General features: G+C 46.9%; 1 protein-coding gene across 1 annotated transcript in view; it reads right to left on the bottom strand.

The window, feature by feature from the left end:
• The window catches only part of LOC144510209 (transcription factor 7-like 2), a 51,332-nt gene that overhangs the window by 16,431 nt on the left and 13,764 nt on the right, over positions 1-21,137 (bottom strand). Inside the window, exon 4 of the mRNA XM_078239705.1 lies at positions 2,922-2,999. Coding sequence (XP_078095831.1) covers positions 2,922-2,999 — 78 coding nt within the window. The remainder of the gene's footprint in view (positions 1-2,921; positions 3,000-21,137) is intronic.

Below are 21,137 nucleotides of genomic sequence, written 5' to 3'. Positions count from 1 at the left end.
TAGGTGATAGTGAGCTGCCTTCTTGAATCGCTGCAGTCCATGTGATGGAGGGACACCAGGGCAGAGTCCCAGGATTTTGACCCAGTGACAGTGGAGGAAGAGTGATACATTTCTAAGTATGGAGTGGTTTGGAGGGGAACTTGCAGGTGTTGGTGTTGTCATGTGTCTGCTGCCCTTGTCCTTCTAGATGATAGTGATTATGGGTTTGAAAGCTGCTGCTGCTGAAGCTTCGGTGACTTCCTGCAGTGCGTCTTTATAGATGGTACACACTGCTGCTACTGTGTGTCAGTGGTGGAGGAGGGAAAGTTGGCAATTAAGTGGGGCTGCTTTGTCCTGGATGGTGCCAAGCTTTTCAACTGAACTAGAGGGCACAGCCTCAAAAAAAAAAGGGGGGGTCAGTTTAGGACAGAGTTGAGGAGGAACTTCTTCTCTCAGAGGGTGGTGAATCTCTGGAATTCTCTGCCCACTGAAGTGGTGGAGGTTACCTCGTTAAACATGTTTAAATCACGGATAGATGGATTCCTGATCGGTAAGGGAATTAGGGGTTATAGGGATCAGGCGGGTAAGTGGAACTGATCCACTTCAGATCAGCCATGACCTTATTGAATTGTGGGGCAGGCTCGAGGGGCTAGATGGCCTACTCCTGCTCCTGTTTCTTATGTTATGTTCTTAGCTCTGATATGAAGGTTTTTCCGCTTGTTCTGGACTCCCCAGAGCTAATTGTTTCTGTTGTGATGGTACTGTGCCTTTAAGAAATGTATTTTATAATCATGTTCTCTGCAGTTTGAGAGCAAGCTCTGTTTTATTTTTCATTGCAGCACCGGCTAACTGATTAGATATCCTTTTATTGCTGCTTAAATGGTTTAAATGGGATTTTGTTTATTTTTACTCTGGGCCTAATGCAGTGTCTGGGATTTTTATGACCCTGAATGGTTAGAGAAAGAATGATTGATAGATCAGGTGGGCAGTCCCCCCTCCCCCACCCCGCCAAGACTTCTTTCACTTCCAGTTTGAGCTGCTGTGTTAATTAGAAGGCGTTTTACTTCAGGCTTGATGCAGTATTCTGTGTCTCTCTCTCCCTGGTATTTTGGGAAGCTGTTCTGACTTCAAGCTTGTCTGCGTGTGTGTCAAGAAAGCTGCAGAATCCCACAGCATCACGTGAGCATCCTTGTTTTCTGTGCTAAACTTGTGGCAGGTGTATGTTTATAAGGAGATTTGTTGTATTGGAACAGTGCATTTTGTTGTTAAGGTTTATACAATGTTATGCTTGTTTTTTTTCTTGTTTGTAATTGGTAAAAGCTGTTGCTAATTTTCTGCATCAACTGTATTCTTAAATGAACTTTGTTTGATAAAAGCTCCCCAGTGGGTCATTTGAATCATACCTGATGTGAAACATCTCATGCTTACCCTAGCCAAACTCAAATTGCAAAACTTATGATCCAGGTGAACTTCATAAAACACTTTGGCGTTTCTGACCTGGATTATAACACTGTGCTTTAATAATTTTCTGTACCTCGATTAAATTACTCTTTAATCGTCCATACTCAAGGGATAACACACCGAGAGTCTGTGCAACCAGTCATTACAAATAAACCCTTTTAATTCCCAATAGTAAGCTGGTAAATCTGTGCTACACATCCTCCAAGGCCAATATATTCTTCTGGAGATGTGATGCCCAGAAATAAACACAGTTACTCTAGATGGGTTCGAACCAGAGCTCATTATAACAAGAATAACGTCAAGGGGAATTTCACAACAACTTCATTGCAGCGTTAATGTAAGCCTTACTTGTGACTAATAAATAAACTTTACTTTTCCTTTATATTCTTTGTCAAAGGCAGATCGTGCCTTACGAGCCTAGTGGTCCATTTTGGCAGGTCAAATGGGATGAAGGAGTACAATATAAAGGGAAAGAATCTTAGTACTGTAGAGGATCAGAAGGACCTTGGGGTCCGGGTCCATAGGACTCTAAAATCAGCCCCGCAGGTGGAGGAGGTGGTTAAGAAGGCGTATGGTGTGCTGGCCTTTATCAATCGAGGGATTGAGTTTCGGAGTCCAGGGATAATGATGCAGCTATATAAGACCCTTGTCTGACTCCAATTGGAGTACTGTGCTCAGTTCTGGTCGCCTCATTACAGGAAGGATGTGGAAAAGATTGAAAGGGAGCAGAGGAGATTTACAAGGATGTTGCCTGGATTGAGTGGCATGCCTTATGAGGATAGGCTGAGGGAGCTCGGTCTTTTCTCCTTGGAGAGACGTAGGATGAGAGGAGACCTAATAGAGGTATATAAGATGTTGAGAGTCTTAGATCGGGTGGACTCTGAGGCTTTTTCCCAGGGTGGAAATGGCTGCTACGAGAGGACACAGGTTTAAGGTGCTGGGGGGGTAGGTACAGGGGAAATGTTAGGGGGTTTTTTACACAGAGGTTGTTGGCGAGTGGAATCGACTGCCGTCAGTGGTGGTGGAGGCAAACTCAATAGGGTCTTTTAAAAGTCTCCTGGGTGAGTACATGGGACTTAATAGGATGGAGGGTTATAGGTAGGCCTAGAAGGTAGGGATATGTTCGGCACAACTTGTGGGGCCGAAGGGCCTGTTTTGTGCTGTAGTATTTCTATGTTTCTATTCCAATTTGTTTGAGATAAAAGCCAATATCCCAGCAGTAATTTAATGATTTGTGCCTCTGGACCCCTAAATCTCTCGGCTCATTCACAATCCTTCACATCATCATTTTGTAATTTCACAAAGATCCGAATTGAAGTCCAAAGTGGATGACTTCACACTTTACCCCAACGTAGTCTGTCTGCCAGTTTTGTAGGTGCTCACCACCCACCTAGAATGAACGGACGGCTCCAGTGGAAGTGGTCAGCTACTCACCTGGCCCACTGCTCCAGCCAACTCTCAAATAATTTCATGTTACTCACCAGGTGGATGGGAGATGGTGAATCTTTGAGACAGCTGGCTGCCTGTACATCTAACAGAGGCCATTTCATCTGCAGATACTGGAAAGAATCAAAAAAAGAGTCAGAATATGGCAATAGTTCCAACAAAATACCAGGTAACTGTCTCAACCAGAGGGGAAAAGCTGCTCTCCCTGTAGTCCTTCATCAATCCCAAACCAATCCTCATGCCCCAATCTTCACATAGTTCTCCATCAATCCCAATCTTTTTTTAAATTCATTTACAGGATCTGGGCATTACTGGGTAAACCAGCATTCATTTCCCATCCCTAATTGCCCTTGAAAAGGTGGTGGTGAGCTGCCTTCTTGAACGCTGCAGTCCCGGAGGTGTAAGTACACCCAGTGTTGTTTGGGAGTGAGTTCCAGGATTTTGACCCAGTGACAGTGAAGGGTCAGGGATATATTTCCAAGTCAGGACGGTGAGTGACTTGGAGAAACTTCCAGGTGGTGGTGTTCCCATGTATCTGCTCCATGTCCTTCTAGATGGCAGTGGTCATGGCTTTAGAAGGTGCTGCTGAAGGAACCTTGGTGAACTCCTGCAGTGCATCACATAGATGGAATACATCTAATCGCAATGCTCCCCTCTCTCCCTGTAGCCCTGGCTCATACCCAAACCAATCCCACTGCCCCAATCTCTACTTTCTCATAAGGCTAAGGAAATTTGGCATGTCAGCTACGACTCTCACCAACTTTTACAGATGCACCATAGAAAGCATTCTTTCTGGTTTATCACAGCTTGGTATGGCTCCTGCTCTGCCCAAGATCGCAAGGAACTACAAAAGGTCGTGAATGTAGCCCAATCCATCACGCAAACCAGCCTCCCATCCATTAAACTCCGTCTACATTTCCCGCTGCCTCGGCAAAGCAGCCAGCATTATTAAGGACCCCACACACCCCGGACATTCCCTCTCCCACCTTCTTCCTTCGGGAAAAAGATACAAAAGTCTGAGGTCACGTATCAACCAACTTGAGAACAACTTCTTCCCTGCTGCTGTCAGACTTTTGAATGGACTTACCTTGCATTAGTTGATCTTTCTCTATACCCTAGCTATGACTGTAACACTACATTCTGCACTCTCTCCTTTCCTACTCTATGAACGGTATGCTTTGTCTGTATAACACGCAAGAAACAATACGTTTCACTGTATGATTATACATGTGACAATAATAAATCAAATCAAATCAAAATCTCCTCATAGTCCTGCATCAAGGGCGGCCCCAGTGGTTAGCACTTCTGCCTCACAGCACCAGGGACCCAGATTCAATTCCAGCCTTGAGAGATTGTCTGCGGGTACTTTGCATGTTCTCCCTGTCTTTGCTTGGGTTACCTCCAGTTTCTGGTTTCCTCCCACAGTTGGCAGGTTAGATGGATTGGCCATGCTAAGTTATCCCTTAGTGTCCCAAGATATGTCTGAAGGGCCAGATATCTGGCTCGAAGGGCCAGATGGCCTACTCCTGCTCCTATTTCTTATGTTCTTATGATATGTAGGTCAGGGGGATTAGTGGGGTAATCGCATGGAGTGAAGGGAATGGGGCCAGGGTGAGATCCTCTGTTGAAGAGTCAATACAGACTCCATGGGCTGAATGGCCTCCTTCTGCATTAATAAAACAAAAAGAAATCCATCCCAATCTAATTCCACTGCTCCACTCTTCCTATAACCCTGTTTGAATTCCAAACTAAGCCCATTTAATTGCCCCATTCTCATCCCATAGCCCTCTGCCATTTGCAAACTGATCCCACTACCCCTCACTTTTTCAAAGCTCTAGATAATGTTCTGAGATCAGTGAAGGCACCATATCAAAGCAAGTTTCTCCTTCTCTTCTCACTTGATGAGGACATTAATTTGATCTCAAATCAGAGAGTAATCATTCTCCTTCTTGTTAATGTAACATTTGATGAATAATTAAAATGAGCCAAAGTGATGTTGCAAGTTGTGCTGTACAACTCTGCTTGTACCCGCAGACCCTGGTCATTGTGCAGAACCTATGGCACATGTTGGCAGCAGCTAAGAATTTGGGGCACAGCAGTGTACCCAGAGTGACTTAGTTTACTTTTGCTCCTACTCCTGGTTTCTCCTCCCAACAGTGCCAAGCCTAGAAACAGAGGCAGCCAATTTAAGCACAGCAAGATCACAGAAACAGCAATAAGCCAACTGACCAGGAAATGAGTTTTCATGCTAAAAAGGCTTACACTTGTAGAACACCGATCAATACCATAGGATGCCCCAAAGCACTCTACAACTAATGAAGTACTTTGGAAGTGGAGTCACTGTTTTATTTGTAGGATTTAGTTGAGGATAAGTATTGACCAAGGCAGTTTGGCCTTTGAACAATGCCATGCTGCTTGGGCATTGCGCTGGCAACCTCAACATTGTTTTGTGCTCAAGCCTCTGAATTGGTACTTGAACGTAACCCCTTCTGACTCAAAGGCAGGATTACTACCCACTGAACCAACTTAGCACATAATACCAAAGCCTCAGGAGTCTGATAATATCCCTCTCAGTTTTCCTCTCTGTTTCATGAATTCACATCACCCCATCTCCCAGCACACATTCTTCCCCATCTCTCCATCCTCACTAGATAGGAATGGTGACCTATCAGACCATCTGGATCACGCCCAGGACCTCTCTCAAAGAGACACAGATGTCTCAACTGCATCAAACCACTAACAACAGTTCAATAAGGTGCCAATACCATCTTTACGGGGCAACTGAGGATGGGAAATAATGCCAGCTTTGTCAATGACACACACAACCTGAGAATGGAAGGATGTATTAAAAAAATTCTTGATGCCACGGCAACAATGGATAACTCGCAGCTTAAGCAATGAACAAAATCAAGAGGATCTAATCAAGTTTTTCAAAAAAGGGTGATCAGAAGCAGGAATACATCATTGCAAGGTGAACAATGGGCTGATGTTAAAGAAGGGTTGATTCAAGTGCAATCAAGGTACATTCCCGTAAAGGAGAAAAGTAGGACAAATAAAGCCAGAGCTCCCTGGATCATGGAAGAGGCGGAAAGGAAGATGAAAAAGAAAGTGTGTGCATATGGGGAGACAGTGACATAATGGGAACCTCGCTGGACTAATAGTCCAGAGTTCCAAGCTAATACTCTGGAGGCACGGGTTCAGATCTCACCTTGATAGTTGGTGAATTTATATTCCATTAAACCTGGAAATCAAAAGCAATGGTGACTATGACAACTATCATTGATTGTGGTGATGCAGTGCATTAAAGCCCTTTAGGAAAGCAACTGTGCCATCGTTACCCTGCCTGGCCTCGGGGCTACTCCAAGGACACAGTAATGTGGTTCACTCTCAAAATACCCCTGAAAGAGTGATTTGTGAGGGTAATGCTGAGCAACTTCAGAGGGATATTGACAAGTTGGCCAAATGGGCAGACATCTAGCAGATGAATTTCAATGCAGCGAAATATGAGATAAACATGGGGAGACAATCCAGGCTCAATGGTACAACTTTGATGGGAACACAGGAGCACAGGAAACTTGGGGTTCAAGTGCATAATTCTCTGATGGTGGCTAGGCGAGTTTAAACAGTTGGTAAAAAGGTGGATCCTTGGGTTTATAAATAGAGGCATGGAGCATAAATGCAAGGGAGTGCTGCTGCACCACTACAAATCATTGGTCAGACCACATTTGCAGTACTGTGTTCAGTTCTGGGCACCTTATTTAAGAAAGGATGTTAAAGCCCTTGAGACTGCAAAGGAGATTTACTAGAATGATACGAGGAAAGAGAAACTTTCGATACAAGGGAAGATTAGAGAAATTGACTTATTCTCCTTGGAGCAGAGAAGATTAAGAGATGACTTTATTGAGGTGTTCAAAATGTTGAATAATTTTGACAGGATAAAGGAGGATATTCTGCTGCTATGTCAGTGACTAGGGGGCAATGATTTCAAGGTGGTCAGCAAGTGAACTAGGAGTGAGATGAGGAGGAACTACTTTCCTCAGAGAGTTGTTGGGATTTGGAATGCGCTGCTGGGGAGAGTGGAGGAGGCAGATTCCACAGGACTTTCGAAAGAGCACTGGATACATATTTGAAAGTGATTCATTTAAAGGTCTACGGAGATAGGGCCGGAGAATGGGACAAGCGTGGTCGCTCTTTCAGGAACTGGTGCAGACACAATGGGCCGAATGGCCTCTTAGGGTGTTGTAAAATTCTATCATTCTAAATGACAAAGCAATTAGAAATCCAGGGCAATTAGGGCAAGGCAACAAATGCTCCCCTTGCCAGCAATTCCATTTAAAAAAATGACACGTGACCTGATAATACAACCAGGCTGAATGAAAAAAGCTCAGAGGACAAATGAGAAAAGAAATAAGGGAAGCAAAGGAGAGATTATAACAGAATGACAGCAAACAAAGGGAATGCTAAAGTTTTCAAAAAGGAAATTATTAATAAAATAGTGGGGAATGAAGCAGAGGGACTGATTAGCGACCAACAGAAGATTCATGTGTGGAGCTAGAGGGTTGGCTCAGGTAGTAAATTATAACTTTGCTTCTGTCTTTATCAAGGAAGGAAACGTTTCCAGACTGTTGGTAAAGTAGGGCAGCACAGTGGCACAGGGGTGAGCACTGCTGCCTCACAGCGCCAGCGACCCGGGTTCAATTCCAACCTTGGGTAACTGTGTGGAGTTTGCGCGTGCTCCCCATGTCTGTGTAGGTTTCCTCCAGGTGCTCCAGTTTCCTCCCACACTCCAAAGATGTGTGGGTCTGGTGCACTGGCATGGTAAATTGTCCCTTAGTGTCAGGGGTCTAGCAGGGTTACAGTGATAGGGCCTGGGTGGGATTGTGGTTGGTACAGACTCGATGGGCCAAATGAGCTCTTTCTGCATAGAAGGGATTCTATGATAGTTTACATACTGAATGAGCTATTAGATTGGCTGGTTGTGCTTAAACTCGTTAAGTCACCAGGATCGGAAAATACCGAGGGGAATAAGCGTGGAAATTGCAGAGGCGCTGACAATCAGTTTCCAATACGCCTCAGGGATGGTGCCAGAGGATTGGGCCTCAGTCATGTTGCATCATTGAAACGTCAAAACTAGAAGCAGGAGGAGGCCATTCGACCCTTCTAGTCATTCATTTTGATCACGGTTGATCATCGAATTTAATATCCCGATCTCCCCTTCCCCCCCATATCCCTCGATCCCTTTAGCCCCAAGAGCTGCATCTGATTTCTTCTTGAAATCAGACGTTTTGGCCTCAACTACATGCCACCCTGAGTGAAAAAATTTCTCCTCACCTCAGTTCTGAAAGATTTACCCCTTATCCTTGAACTATGAGCCCTAGTTCTGGACTCACCCATCATTGGGAACATTCTTTCTGAATCTACTCTGTCTAACCCTGTTAGAATTTTATAAGTTTCTATGCGATCCCCTCACTCTAAACTCCAGTGAATATAATCCTAACTGACTTAGTCTCTCCTCATTTGACAGACCTGCCATCCCAGGAATCAGGCTGGTAAACCTTCGCAGCACTCCCTCCATAATAAGGGCATCCTTTCTCAGATAAGGACACCAAAACTGCACACAATACTCCAGGTGTGGCCTCACCAACGCCCTAATCAATTGCAGCAAAACATCCCTATCCCTAAACTCAAATCTTCTCGATGTGAAGGCCAATGTACCATTTGCCTTCTTTACTGCCTGCTGTACCTGCACGCTTACTCTCAGCGACTGATGTACGAGGACTCCAAGGTCTCGCTGAGTATCCGCCTCTCTCAATTTACACCCATTCAAGTAATAATCTGTCTTCCTATTATTGCAGCAAAGTGGATAACCTCACATTTATCCACATTATACTGCACCTATCATGCAGATACCCACACACTCAGCCTGTCCAAATCACGCTGAAGCATCTCTGCATCCTCCTCACAGCTCACCCTCCCACCCAACTTTGTATCATCTGCAAATTTGGGGATAAATTCAGTTCCCTCTTCCCAATCATGAATATATAATATGAACACTTGGAGTCCTAGCACAGGTCCCTGCGGTACCCCACTCGTCACTGACTGCCAATCAGAAAAACACCCATTTATGCCAACTCTTTGCTCCTTATCTGCTAACCAGCTTTCTATCCATCTCAAGACATTACCTGCAATCCCATGTGCTTTAACTTTACATAGTAGTCTGTTATGTGAGCTGTTGTCGAAAGCCTTCTGAAAGTCGAAATAAACCACATCCACTGGTTCTCCTCAGTCAATTCTACTGGTTATATCTCCCAAAACTTCCAATGGATTCATCAAGCATGATTTTCCTTTGGTAAATCCATGCCGACTTTGTCTGATTATCGGTGGCACAGTGGTTAACACTGCTGCCTCACGGCACCAGAGGCCCAGGTTTAATTCCAGCCATGGCACATTCTCCCCATGTCTGCATGGGTTTCATCCATGTGCTCCGGATTCCTCCCACAGTCCAAAGATGTGCAGGTTACAGGGATTGGCCATGCTAAATTGCCCTTCAAGTTTCCAGAATGTGTTGATTAGGGAGATTAGCAGGGTAAATATGTGGGGATAGGGCCTGGGTAAAATGCTCTGTTGGAGACTTGGTGCAGACTCGATGAGCCAAATGACCTCCTTCTGCACTGTAGGGATTCTATGATTGGTCAACAAAAGGTGTGAGGATTAACCCCACAACTATAGGTCAGTCTGTTGGACCTCAGTTATTTGAACAAGTGTGAATTAATTAAGGAAAGCCAGCTAAGAAAACTCTTCCCCTCCCCCCCACTCTTTCCCCCTATTTTATCCCCCCTTTCCTTAAGAATTTTACCTCTCGCCCACCCATCCCACCTCCCCCTTCTCCCACACCTTCATCTGTCACAACTTACCCTCCGATTTCATTTTCTCTGCTGTTTGACCATTCACACCCTTTATTCTCTCTATGGGCTGCCATTAGCAGCCTTTCCCCTGGTTTCTGTGGCTATGATTCATCTTTCATTCCCTCACCCTGCAGTATAAATATCTCCCACTTTCTATGCCTTTTAGAAATATCTCTCACTTTATATGCCTTTTAGCTTTGACAAAGGATCATCTGGACTCGAAACGTCAGCTCTTTTCTCTCCTCACAGATGCTGCCAGATCTGCTGAGATTTTCCAGCGTTTTCTCCTTTGGTTTCAGATTCTAGCATCCGCAGCAATTTGCTTTTATTAAGAAAAAAGTGTGTTAACTAACTTGCTTCAGATTTTAGAAGAGGTAACAGACAGTTTATTTAGAGTAATTTGGTTGCTGTGGAATACCTGGGCTTCCAAAAGGCATTTGGTAAACTGCTGCACAACAGAACTGTCAGCCAAGTTATAGGTTATTGAAGGAAAGGGACAGAATCAGAGTAATAAAGTTGGACAAGTGACAGGAAACAGAGCAGTGGTGAATCATTGTTTTTTTTAAACAGTGTGAAGGAAGGAACTCTCAAGGGGTCGATATTAGGATCCGCTGCTTTTCTTGTCTATATTAAATGACCTTGACTTGGGTGTAAAGGGCATAATTTGCAGGTACCACAAAGCTTGGAAGTATTATGATTTGTGAGGACAGCTATAGACCTCAAGAGGACTTGGACAGGGGGTGGAATGGCTGGACAAGTGGCAGATGTAATTTAATGCAGACAAATGTGAAATGTGTCAATTTATAGGAAGAACAGTGGAGACAAGAAAAAACAAAGGGTCCAATTTTAAAGAGGGTGCAGGAGAAGGGGTCCTGGTGTACAAATAGCATGGAAGGTTGAGAAGTAGTTAACAAAGCATCCAGAATCCTGGGTTTTATTAAGGCAGAGAGCACAAAAGCTTGGAACTCACAGTGAGCCTTTATGAAAACATTAGTTTGACCTCAACTGAAGTAATGCATCCAATTCTGAGCATCACATCCGAGAAAGGATGTAAAGAGAGGATGCAGAAAAGCTTTGCAGCAATGGTTCCTTGGAAAACACGGATTCAGCTCCAACCAGCAACATCTTGGAGGCAATGGCCAAGTGGTATTGTCACTCGACTATTAATCCAGAAACTCAGCTAATGTTCTGGAGACCCGGGTTCGAATCCCGCCACAGCAGATGGTGGAATTTGAATTCAATAAAAAATATCTGGAATTAGAAATCTAATGACAACCATGAAACCATTGTCGAAAAAAGCCATCTGGTTCACTAATGCCCATTAGGGAATGAAATCTACCATCCTTACCTAGCCTGAACTACATGTGACTCCATAGCCACAGCAATGTGGTTGACTCTCAATTGCTATCTGCATTGGCCTGGCAAGCCAGTGTACAAGGGGAACTAGGGATGGGCAATAAATGCTGACCAGCCAGCGAAGGCCATGTCCCACAAGTGAGTAAAAAAAAGAGAGCCAAGTGACCTCTGCCTGCACAGCCCATGGTGTTCTCTCTCTGTGGCCATCACCAGCAGGAACTCCCCCTGGTCTTACCCAGACAATCTGACACCACTCTTGGTGCCTAATTAAAATCCATCAAATAAAAACGGCCTGAAGTTAGGATTCCCAGCCTCCTGTCAGTGATTCAGTAACTGCATCTTCACCATCGGCCTGCTCAGGTTGTTTTGCATTTTTTGTCCTTAAAGTCTCTTTGGTTTAGGGATCATTGGAAAGGTTGAGAGAGAATAGCAGGATGGTCCTGTTGGAAAACAAGACATTATCACCATGGCAACACTCCAGTAATATCATCATTTATTTTTAAAAAATTGCAAGAGTTTGTGCAAAAAAAAAGTGTTCCAGCTGCCAACAAGGTCCAGATGACATGACAATTTTCACACTTTGCACCAGCTCCCTCGATTACACAACCAGGAAAGAGTGAAATTAGGTTCACAAACAGCTCACAAGAGTAAAGCTCCCTCTGAACTGTCCCATCAAACACTCCCAGGACAGCTACAGCATGGGGTTAGATACAGAATAAAGCTCTCTCTACACTGTCCCCATCAAACACTCCCAGGGCAGGTACAACAGAGTTAGGTACAGAGTAAAGCTCCCTCTACACAGTCCCCATCAAACATTCCCAGGGCAGGTACAGCACGGGGTTAGATACAGAGTAAAGCTCCCTCTTCACTGTCCCCATCAAACACTCCCAGGACAGGTACAGCACGGGGTTAGGTACAGAGTAAAGCTTCCACTGAACTGTCCCCCATCAAACATTCCCAGGGCAGGACCAGCTCAGGGTTAGGTAGGGAACAAAGGGCAGATGTTTGGTCCTTTGGGGAATTATGAGGAAGAGGGCGGGAAAGTGGAGCTGAGGCAGATCATCAGGCATAAAGGGACTGAACGGGAGACTAGGCTCAAAGCAAAGTCTGGTCTATTCCTGTTCCAGTCTCTTAAATTATGCTGTTAATTGGGACTGTGTGGTGCAGGACAGAAACAGGCTGCACAGAAGCAGCAGACTATTTAAGAAATGTGCATGTGTGCTTGAGAAGCAAACTGAAAAGGAGCACACAGTGCAACTAATGAGCTGCACGCAGTGAAGGGAATTTAAAGAGACCACTGCACAGGATAAGAGTGAGGGGGTGGAGGAGTTTATTAGGAGTGGGGAAAGGAGGACTGCTCAGAAAGGAAACAAAGGGCACAGAGATTTCCCACATTCCAGTCCCTGAAACCCCCCTTTATTCTCCACCTAAATCTGCAACCTTACATCCCAAGTGCTGCGGTTGTGCTATGCTGCGTGGTTGTGGCTCTGGTGGGGTGGAGGGGGGAGGGGCAACAAGCAGCTCTCAGCACAGATCTCCAGAAGGTGGCAGCTTATTCCCACACTGTAAACTGGGAACAGAGGTGCAATTGTGAAGTAGCCGCTCACCACTGCATACTTCAAATGTTTGTAATGAAAACAAAACGGAACAACTCGTCACTGACTCAAACCAGTTTACAATCGCTGATACAGGACCAGGAGACTCCGTTAATAGGGTTAACGGGGAAAGGTAGAGCGAGCAGATTGGAAAGCAAGAACTTACAAAAGAGTGGCAAAGAGAGACAGCACAAAGTCAAGCAGACACTTGCAGTTCAATCTATTGACAAGAATGCCTTCTCTGAGCAACCCCCTTCTCAACAATAGACACTGGGGTTCATCTGACTCACTGCATTGGACAGAGGACAGCAACAGTACCCATGTTTGCTCACAGGGGACCCATAGCAAAAGGGAATGCAGGCATTCTAAACTTCCCAGACCTACAGCACAAAGGGAGAAATCAAAGGTATTTGAACTCATTCTCCACGTGACTTAAGCAGTGACAGAGTGTGGATGGTCAGCCCACCCTCATCAGGATTTACCACTATGGCAGTGATCGTCAGACACACCTGGATGGGAATGCGCACGAAATATATCCACAAAAAGCAGCCGAACTCCAAATCAGCCAACTGCCACTCAACCAGTCTCAACTCGCGATCATCAGCAAAGTAATGGAAGGTGTCATCAACAGTGCGATATATTGACATTTACAGAATAATAATCTGCTCACTGACACACAGTTTGGGTTGCACTGGGGCTCCTCAGCTCCTGACTCCATTACAACCTTGGTCCAAATATGGACAAAAGAGGCGAGGTGAGAGTGACAGCCCTTGACATCAAGACTCAGTGCGGTATCAAGAATCTCTCATAAAGTTCTCTCAAATAGAATATATTAAAAAATACAAATCATTTGGCCCCTTGAAACTGTTTCGCCATTCACCAAGATCACTGCTGGTCTGTTTCTAACTTTAACACCACATTCCTGCTTAACCTTTCACCTCCATGTTAATCAAGAAGCTATTTAGCTCTGCTTAAAATATTCAAAGACTCTGCTTCCACTGCCTGTTGGGGAAGAGTTCCAGAGACTCACAACCCTCAAGAGAGAAAAAAATTCTCCTCATCTCTGTCTTAAATGGCGACCTCTTATTTTTAAACAGTGACCCCAAGTTCTAGATTCTCCCACGAGAGGAAACATCCTCCCAGTCAATACCTCTCGGGATCTTAAAGGTTCCAATCAAGTCATCTCTTACTCTAAACCCTAGTGGAAACAACACTAACCTGTCCAACTTTTCCTCAGAAGGAAACCCGTCCACTAATTCGTCTAGTACTCAAACCTTTCCAGCCATGGAACCAAGAGTATTGAAGGAACCACTCAGAAACACCCTGACTATACTGAAGAATTAAACACAGATTGTAATTGTGCAATAGGTACAAACATACAAAAACAAATTAAAATGTGTTTCCAGGTCTTATATATATGCATTTATTATAATTAAAAAGTTCTGTTCCTCAACAAATACTTCCAAGTCTTACCTTTTTGTTATTTTTATTGAGAGCACCGACTCACACACCCCACCCCCACCTTGCCTTTTCACAGCACCCACTCCTCCCCTCTTCTCAGGATCCCTGGACCCCCTGCAGGGGATACCAAAGTAAGCCTTCTCTGAACTGTTTCTAACGCATTTACATGTTTCCTTAAATAAGGAGACCAATACTGTACACAATACTCCAGTTGTGGCCTCATCAATGCCCTGCACAAGTGAAGCATAATATCCTGGGGGTTACCATAGACTAGAAATGCAACTGGACCAGCTATACAAATACTGTACCTACAAGAGCAGGTCAGGGGCTGGGAATTCTGCAGCGAGTAACTCACGTCCTTGCTTCCCCAAAACCTGTCTACCATCTAAAAGGCACAAGTCAGGAGTGTGATGGAATAATCTCCACTTGCCTAGATGAGTTCAGCTCCAACAACATTCAAGAATCTTAAAATTATCCAGGACAATGCAGTCCACTGGATCGGCATCCCATTGACAAACATTCACTCCCTCCTCCAATGTACAGTGGCAACAGTGTGTACCATTTACAAGATGCACTGTCCCCATTCCCAAGGCTCCTTCCACGTCACCTTCCAAACCTGCAACCTCGACCACCTCGATCGAGAAGGGGAGCTGATGCATAGGCACATCACCACCTAGAAGTTTCCCTCTAAGGCACACACAATCCTGACTTGGAAATATATCACCATTCCTTCACTGTCCCTGGTTCAAAATCCTGGAACGTCCTCCCTAACAGCACTGTGGGTATACCTACACCACAAGGACTGCAGCAATTCAAGGCAGCAGCTCACCACCACCTTCTGAAGAATTAGGAATTGACAAAAAGTGCTGATCGAACCATCGACACCCACATCCCATAAATAAATGTGGAGAGCGTGAAGCGGAGAACCCACAGATTATAAACCAGAATTATTCTCCCTCCACCTTTCCCTCACTTCATGTCCATCTCTGTCCTCCCCATTATACTTGCTCTGCACACTCACCATCTTAAAAGCATGCCATAAAGCACCTTTCCTTTCTGCACAGAATGCATAGCATTCCCTCCAGTCCACACATTCTCAATCCTCATTCCCCACCCCCTCTTATACTCTTGCCTCATTACAGATGCTTTTCTGGAGCCAGTCCCCAGCTCTCATACCAGAGTGGGGGTTTAGAAATGTTTCCTCTCTCCTGCACGATGATAAAATGACAGCCAAGTGCCCATTAATAGATGTTTGTTGACAGGAGATGAGATACCCATGATTCACGCTGCCAGTGAGCAGTGGATTTGGAAAGTATACAGACAAGAGTTTGATCGCTGCACACTAATCATTTATCAGTCATATCTACAGTCACCAAATGAAAACCCTAACCAGCAGAGTACTGGGGCAGAAAACACAGTGTAGAGGGAGCTTTACTCTGTATCTAACCCCGTGCTGTACCTGTCCTGGGAGTGTTTGATGGGGACAGTGTAGAGGGAGCTTTACTCTGTATCTAACCCTGTGCTGTACCTGTCCCGGGAGTGTTTGATGGGGACAGTGTAGAGGGAGCTTTACTCTGTATCTAACCCCGTGCTGTACCTGTCCCGGGAGTGTTTGATGGGGACAGTGTAGAGGGAGCTTTACTCTGTATCGAACCCACCATAATGGGTCGGATCTCAAACAATGACAAGATGGAGTAGAGGAAAAGGATAGAGAATCTGGTGAACTGATGTGACAACAATAATTTCTCCCTCAATGTCAACAAAATGAAGGAGATAGTCACCAACACCAGGAAGTGTAGTGGACGGCATGCCCCTACATCAATGGGGACGAAGTAGAAATGGTCGAGAGCTTCAGGTATTTAGGTGCCCAGATCACCAACAACCTGTCCTAGTCCCTCCATGCCAATGCTATAGTTAAGAAAACCCACCAACACCTCCACTTTCTCAGAAGACTGAGGAAATTTGGCACGTCCACTATGACTCTCACCAACTTTTGCAGATATATCATAGAAAGCATTCTTTCTGGTTGGATCACAGCTTAGTATGGCTCCTGCTCTGCCCAAGATCGCAAGAAACTACAAAGGGTCGTGAACAAAGCCCAGCTCATCACGCAAACCAGCCTCCCATCCAGACACTGTCTACACCTCCCGCTGTCTCGGAAAGGCAGCCAGCATAATCAGGGACCCACGCACCCCAGATAAACGCTCTTCCACCTTCTTCTGTCGGGAAAAAGATACAAAAGTCTGAGGACACGTACCAACCGACTCAAGAACAGCTTCTTCCCTGCTGCTGTCAGACTTTTGAATGGACCTACCTCGTATTACGTTGATGTTTCACTACACACTAGCTATGACTGTAACACTACATTCTGCACTCCCTCCTTTCCTTCTCTATGTACGGTATGCTTTGTCTGTATAGCGCGCAAGAAACAATACTTTTCACTGTATATTAATACATGTGACAATAATAAAGCAAATCAAAAACGCCGTGCTGTACCTGTCCTGGGAGTGTTTGATGGGGACAGTGCCAGATGAACTTTATATCTAACTCTGTGCTGTATCTGTCCTGGGAGTGATGGGGATGATGTAGAGGGAGCTTTACTCTGTGATGCGCGACAATAAGCACGTGGAACCAAGGCTTCGGTATTGAAGGCTTTAATAGAGTAACAATGGAACTACTAACACGAATACACCAGTTCAGACTGAAGGGGTCCTGCCGGAGCAGGGGGTCTTATACCTCGCCACCAGAGGCGGGACCCCACTGGAATGTGCCATGATAACTCTTATAACAGGTAAACACCCTAACCCAACAACATTGTACAACCCCCACAGTAACAACACCCTAGCCCAACAGTAACATAGTAACAACCCCCAGTGGTGAACCAACGATGGTTCACCACATTCACCCCTCCTTTAAGAACAAAAGGTGGCGGGGTGCACGAAAAACAGGTCATATAAACAGACAAATCACAGGATTCACAAGTCCAGACGGTCTGGAGGACCGCACCGACGCTGCGATCTCCTCAACACCGGTTGCGAAACCGGAGCAGGTGCTTGTGGTGGCGCTCTTTCCAAAGCAACGTCTGGCTGTCCCCTCAAGGACTCCCGGGCCGGCCGGCCCTGGTGAGGCGATGGTGCAGGGGATCCTGGAACGTTTGGTGGTAGTGGTGATGATGGTGGCGCCGATCTCCGAGTCTCAGGCAAGCTGTACATGGGAGTAAAAGTGTTATGCACTGGTCCCGGTGCTGACCGCGCCACGTCTGGGGAAGCAATGAGGAGTAGTGGATTCGTGACTGGGGGAATAGGAGCGACAGGAGTTGCTACGTCCCCTGCGGGCGCCAGGTCTCTAATGGAGACAGTGTCCTCTCGCCCGTCAGGATATGCCACATAGGCATACTGAGGGTTGGCGTGGAGGAGTTGGACCGGTTCGACCAAGGGGTCGGACTTGCGAGCCCTCACATGTCGCCGCAGAAGGACGGGTCCTGGGTACGTCAACCAGGCTGGCAATGAGGTTCCCGAGGACGACTTCCGAGGGAATGAGAACATCCTCTCGTGGGGAGTAGCATTGGTTGCCGTACACAGGAGGGAGCGGATAGAATGGAGCGCATTTGGAAGGACCTCCTGCCAACGGGAGACTGGAAGGCCCCTGGATTTCAGTGCCAGTAGGACAGCCTTCCAGACTGTAGCATTCTCCCTTTCCACCTGTCCGTTACCCCTAGGGTTGTAGCTCGTGGTTCTACTAGAGGCAATCCCGAATGAGAGCAGGAATTGCCTCAAGTCGTTGCTCATGAACGACGAGCCCCTGTCGCTATGAATGTAGCAGGGGTACCCGAACAGGGTAAAAAGTTCACTGAAAACCTTGATGACGGTGGCAGTCGACGTGTCCACACAGGGGACAACAAACGGAACGTTGAGGGAAGGGGGCCCTTAAAATCCACACTCAGCCTCTCAAAAGGGCGAGTGGCCTTGACCAATTGTGCCCGGTCTGGTCGATAAAAGTGTGGTTTGCATTCTGCGCAAATCCGACAACTTCTAGTCACTGACCTGACATCCTCCACCGAGTAAGGCAGGTTGCGGGCTTTGACGAAGTGGTAGAGTCTGGTGACTCCAGGATGACACAGATCATTGTGGAGAGCCTTCAAGCGGTCCTCCTGCATGATGGCGCATGTTCCGCGCGAGAGGGCATCCAAGGGCTCATTGAGCTTCCCTGGACGATACATAATATCGTAATTATAGGTGGAGAGCTCAATTCTCCACCGCAAGATCTTATCGTTCTTGATCTTGCCCCTCTGCGTGTTACTGAACATAAACGCCACGGATCGTTGATCCGTGATCAGGGTGAACCGCTTCCCTGCCAGGTAATGGCGCCAGTGTCTGACTGCCTCCACAATGGCCTGAGCCTCCTTCTCCACCGCTGAGTGCCGAATTTCTGGGCCTTGAAGGGTGCGGGAAAAGAACGCGACGGGCCTGCCTGCCTGGTTTAGTGTGGCGGCTAGGGCGAAATCAGATGCATCACTCTCCACCTGGAAAGGAATGGATTCATCCACCGCGTGCATCATGGCTTTCGAGATGTCGCTCTTCAAAACCTTGAAGGCCAATTGGGCCTCCGGCGTAAGTGGGAAGGTCGTGGACTTAATGAGCGGACGAGCTTTGTCTGCGTAGTTGGGGACCCACTGTGCATAATACGAAAAGAACCCGAGGCATCTCCTCAGTGCTTTCGTGCTAGCGGGCAAGGGAAGTTCAGTGAGTGGGCGCATACGGTCTGGATCAGGGCCAATGACCTCGTTTTCCACCACGTATCCGAGGATGGCTAACCTACACGTACGGAATACGCACTTCTCCCTGTTATAGGTCAGATTCAGGCGAGATGCAGTGCGCAGAAAGTGTTGGAGATTCGTGTCGTGGTCCTGCTGGTCATGGCCGCAGATGGTGACGTTATCCAGGTACGGGAAGGTAGCCCGCAACCCGTTCTGGTCCACCATTCGGTCCATAGCACGCTGGAAGACCGAGACCCCATTGGTGACACCAATGGAATTGGTATAGACGACCATCCGCCTCAAAAGCCGTATATTGTCGGTCCTCTGGGCGGATGGGGAGTTGATGGTAGGCGGACTTAAGGTCTATGGTAGAAAACACTCGGTACTGCGCAATCTGATTGACCATATCAGAAATGCGCGGGAGAGGATACGCATCCAGCTGCGTATAACGATTAATGGTCTGACTATAGTCGATGACCATCCGAGGTTTGTTCCCGCTTTTGACTACCACGACCTGCGCTCTCCACGGACTAGCACTGGCCTGTATGATCCCTTCCTTGAGGAGCCGCTGAACCTCAGATCTAATAAAGATCCGGTCCTCAGCGCTGTAACGCCTACTTTTAGTAGCGATGGGCTTGCAGCCAGGTACCAGATTTTTAAAAAGGGATGGTGTAGTGATTTTCAGGGTGGATAGATTGCATGCGGGGCGCTTTGGGCAATTTGGAGGCTGCGGCTGATTCCCTACTGCCAGTGAAGGGAGTGGCCCACCGTACTGTAGGATCACACTCTTCATGTGGACCATAAAGTTTAGTCCGAGGAGAATTGGCGCGCAAAGGTGAGGTAACACAAGGAGCCTGTATTGCTCGTAAATTGTGCCCTGTACCTCAAGAGTTACCATACATCGTCCTTGGATTGGTACAGACCGGGACCGTGATGCCATGGAAATTGTCTGCTTGGCAGGGAGAACCCGGAGTCCACACCTTTTAGCAGTTTCAGGGTGTATGAAACTTTCGGTGCTTCCACTGTCAAACAGACAATTCACAGTTCTACCACTAACCTTTATATCCATCATAGAATGTTCAAGTCTGTAGTGCCTGGTCTGATCCAGGGAGATCGACGCCACCGTTGGCCCCTGGGCGTCACTGCATGCTGCCGATGTGGATGCTGAGGACCCCTGCTGGTCGCTCCTAGTCGTCGTGGACCATGATGGCCGCCCCCATGAATCGCACGTGGGCGAGGGCGCCAAGCGCAGCGACTCCTGGTGGTCTTCCTCCTCCTCTGTCAGCCACGATGGCGCCGTCCTGGGATCGCACGTGGTCGGACCTCGTGGGTACTGCGACGCCGAAGGAGATTGTCTCCGTTCTGGAGGGTTACAAGCTGCACTGCCGTTTTTAGGTTTGGACCTGCAGACTTTGCCGTAGTGGCCTTTTTTACCGCACTGGCTGCAGATTGCCGTTCTTGCCGGACACTGTTGCCGTGGATGCTTGGCCCCACCACAAAAATAGCATCGCTGGCCACCTGGAGCTGCCGCCGTCGTCGAATCGATCTGGGAGCGCGGGTTAGCGGGGCGAGGAGGGAGCTGAGCTTGCTCCAACCACGTTGACTGCACGTGGTCCTCGGGGTACAGCGCCAAGCTCTTCGACGCCGCCTCACGGCCATCTCCATTGCTTGGGTCAAGTCGAGTTTCCCCTTTTCCAGCAATTTAAGCCTGATGTACGAGGACCCTACCCCCGCTACGAACGCGTCTCGGGCGAGGTCGTACATATACTGTTCGGCTGATACGTCCTTACAATCGCAACCCCTGGCAAGCTGCAGGAGCTCATTGGCATAGTCCTCCATGGTTTCGCCCGACTGCCGACGTCGTGTAGCGAGGAGGTAACGAGCATGTATCTCGTTGGGTGGCATAGTGTATCTTTTTTTTAGGAGCTCGACGGCACCCAGGTAAGTGGGAGCTGCACGAATGGCTAGGTAAATCGTGTCACTTACCCTTGCGTGGAGGACCTGGAGTTTATCACTGTCTGTAGTGATAGCTACCGAGGCTGCCAGGTAGTCCTCAAAGCACTTCCACCAATGGTCGAATGTGTTAGCTGCACCGACCGCACGTGGGTCCAGTGTCAGACGATCCGGTTTTAGAATCTGTTCCATACTCTGTTTTTTTTTTCTTCTTGTTGTACAGCT

This window comes from Mustelus asterias, chromosome 22 (genome assembly GCF_964213995.1).
Source record: "Mustelus asterias chromosome 22, sMusAst1.hap1.1, whole genome shotgun sequence".
NCBI lineage: Eukaryota > Metazoa > Chordata > Chondrichthyes > Carcharhiniformes > Triakidae > Mustelus > Mustelus asterias.
This window is presented reverse-complemented; position numbering and strand designations above follow the sequence as displayed.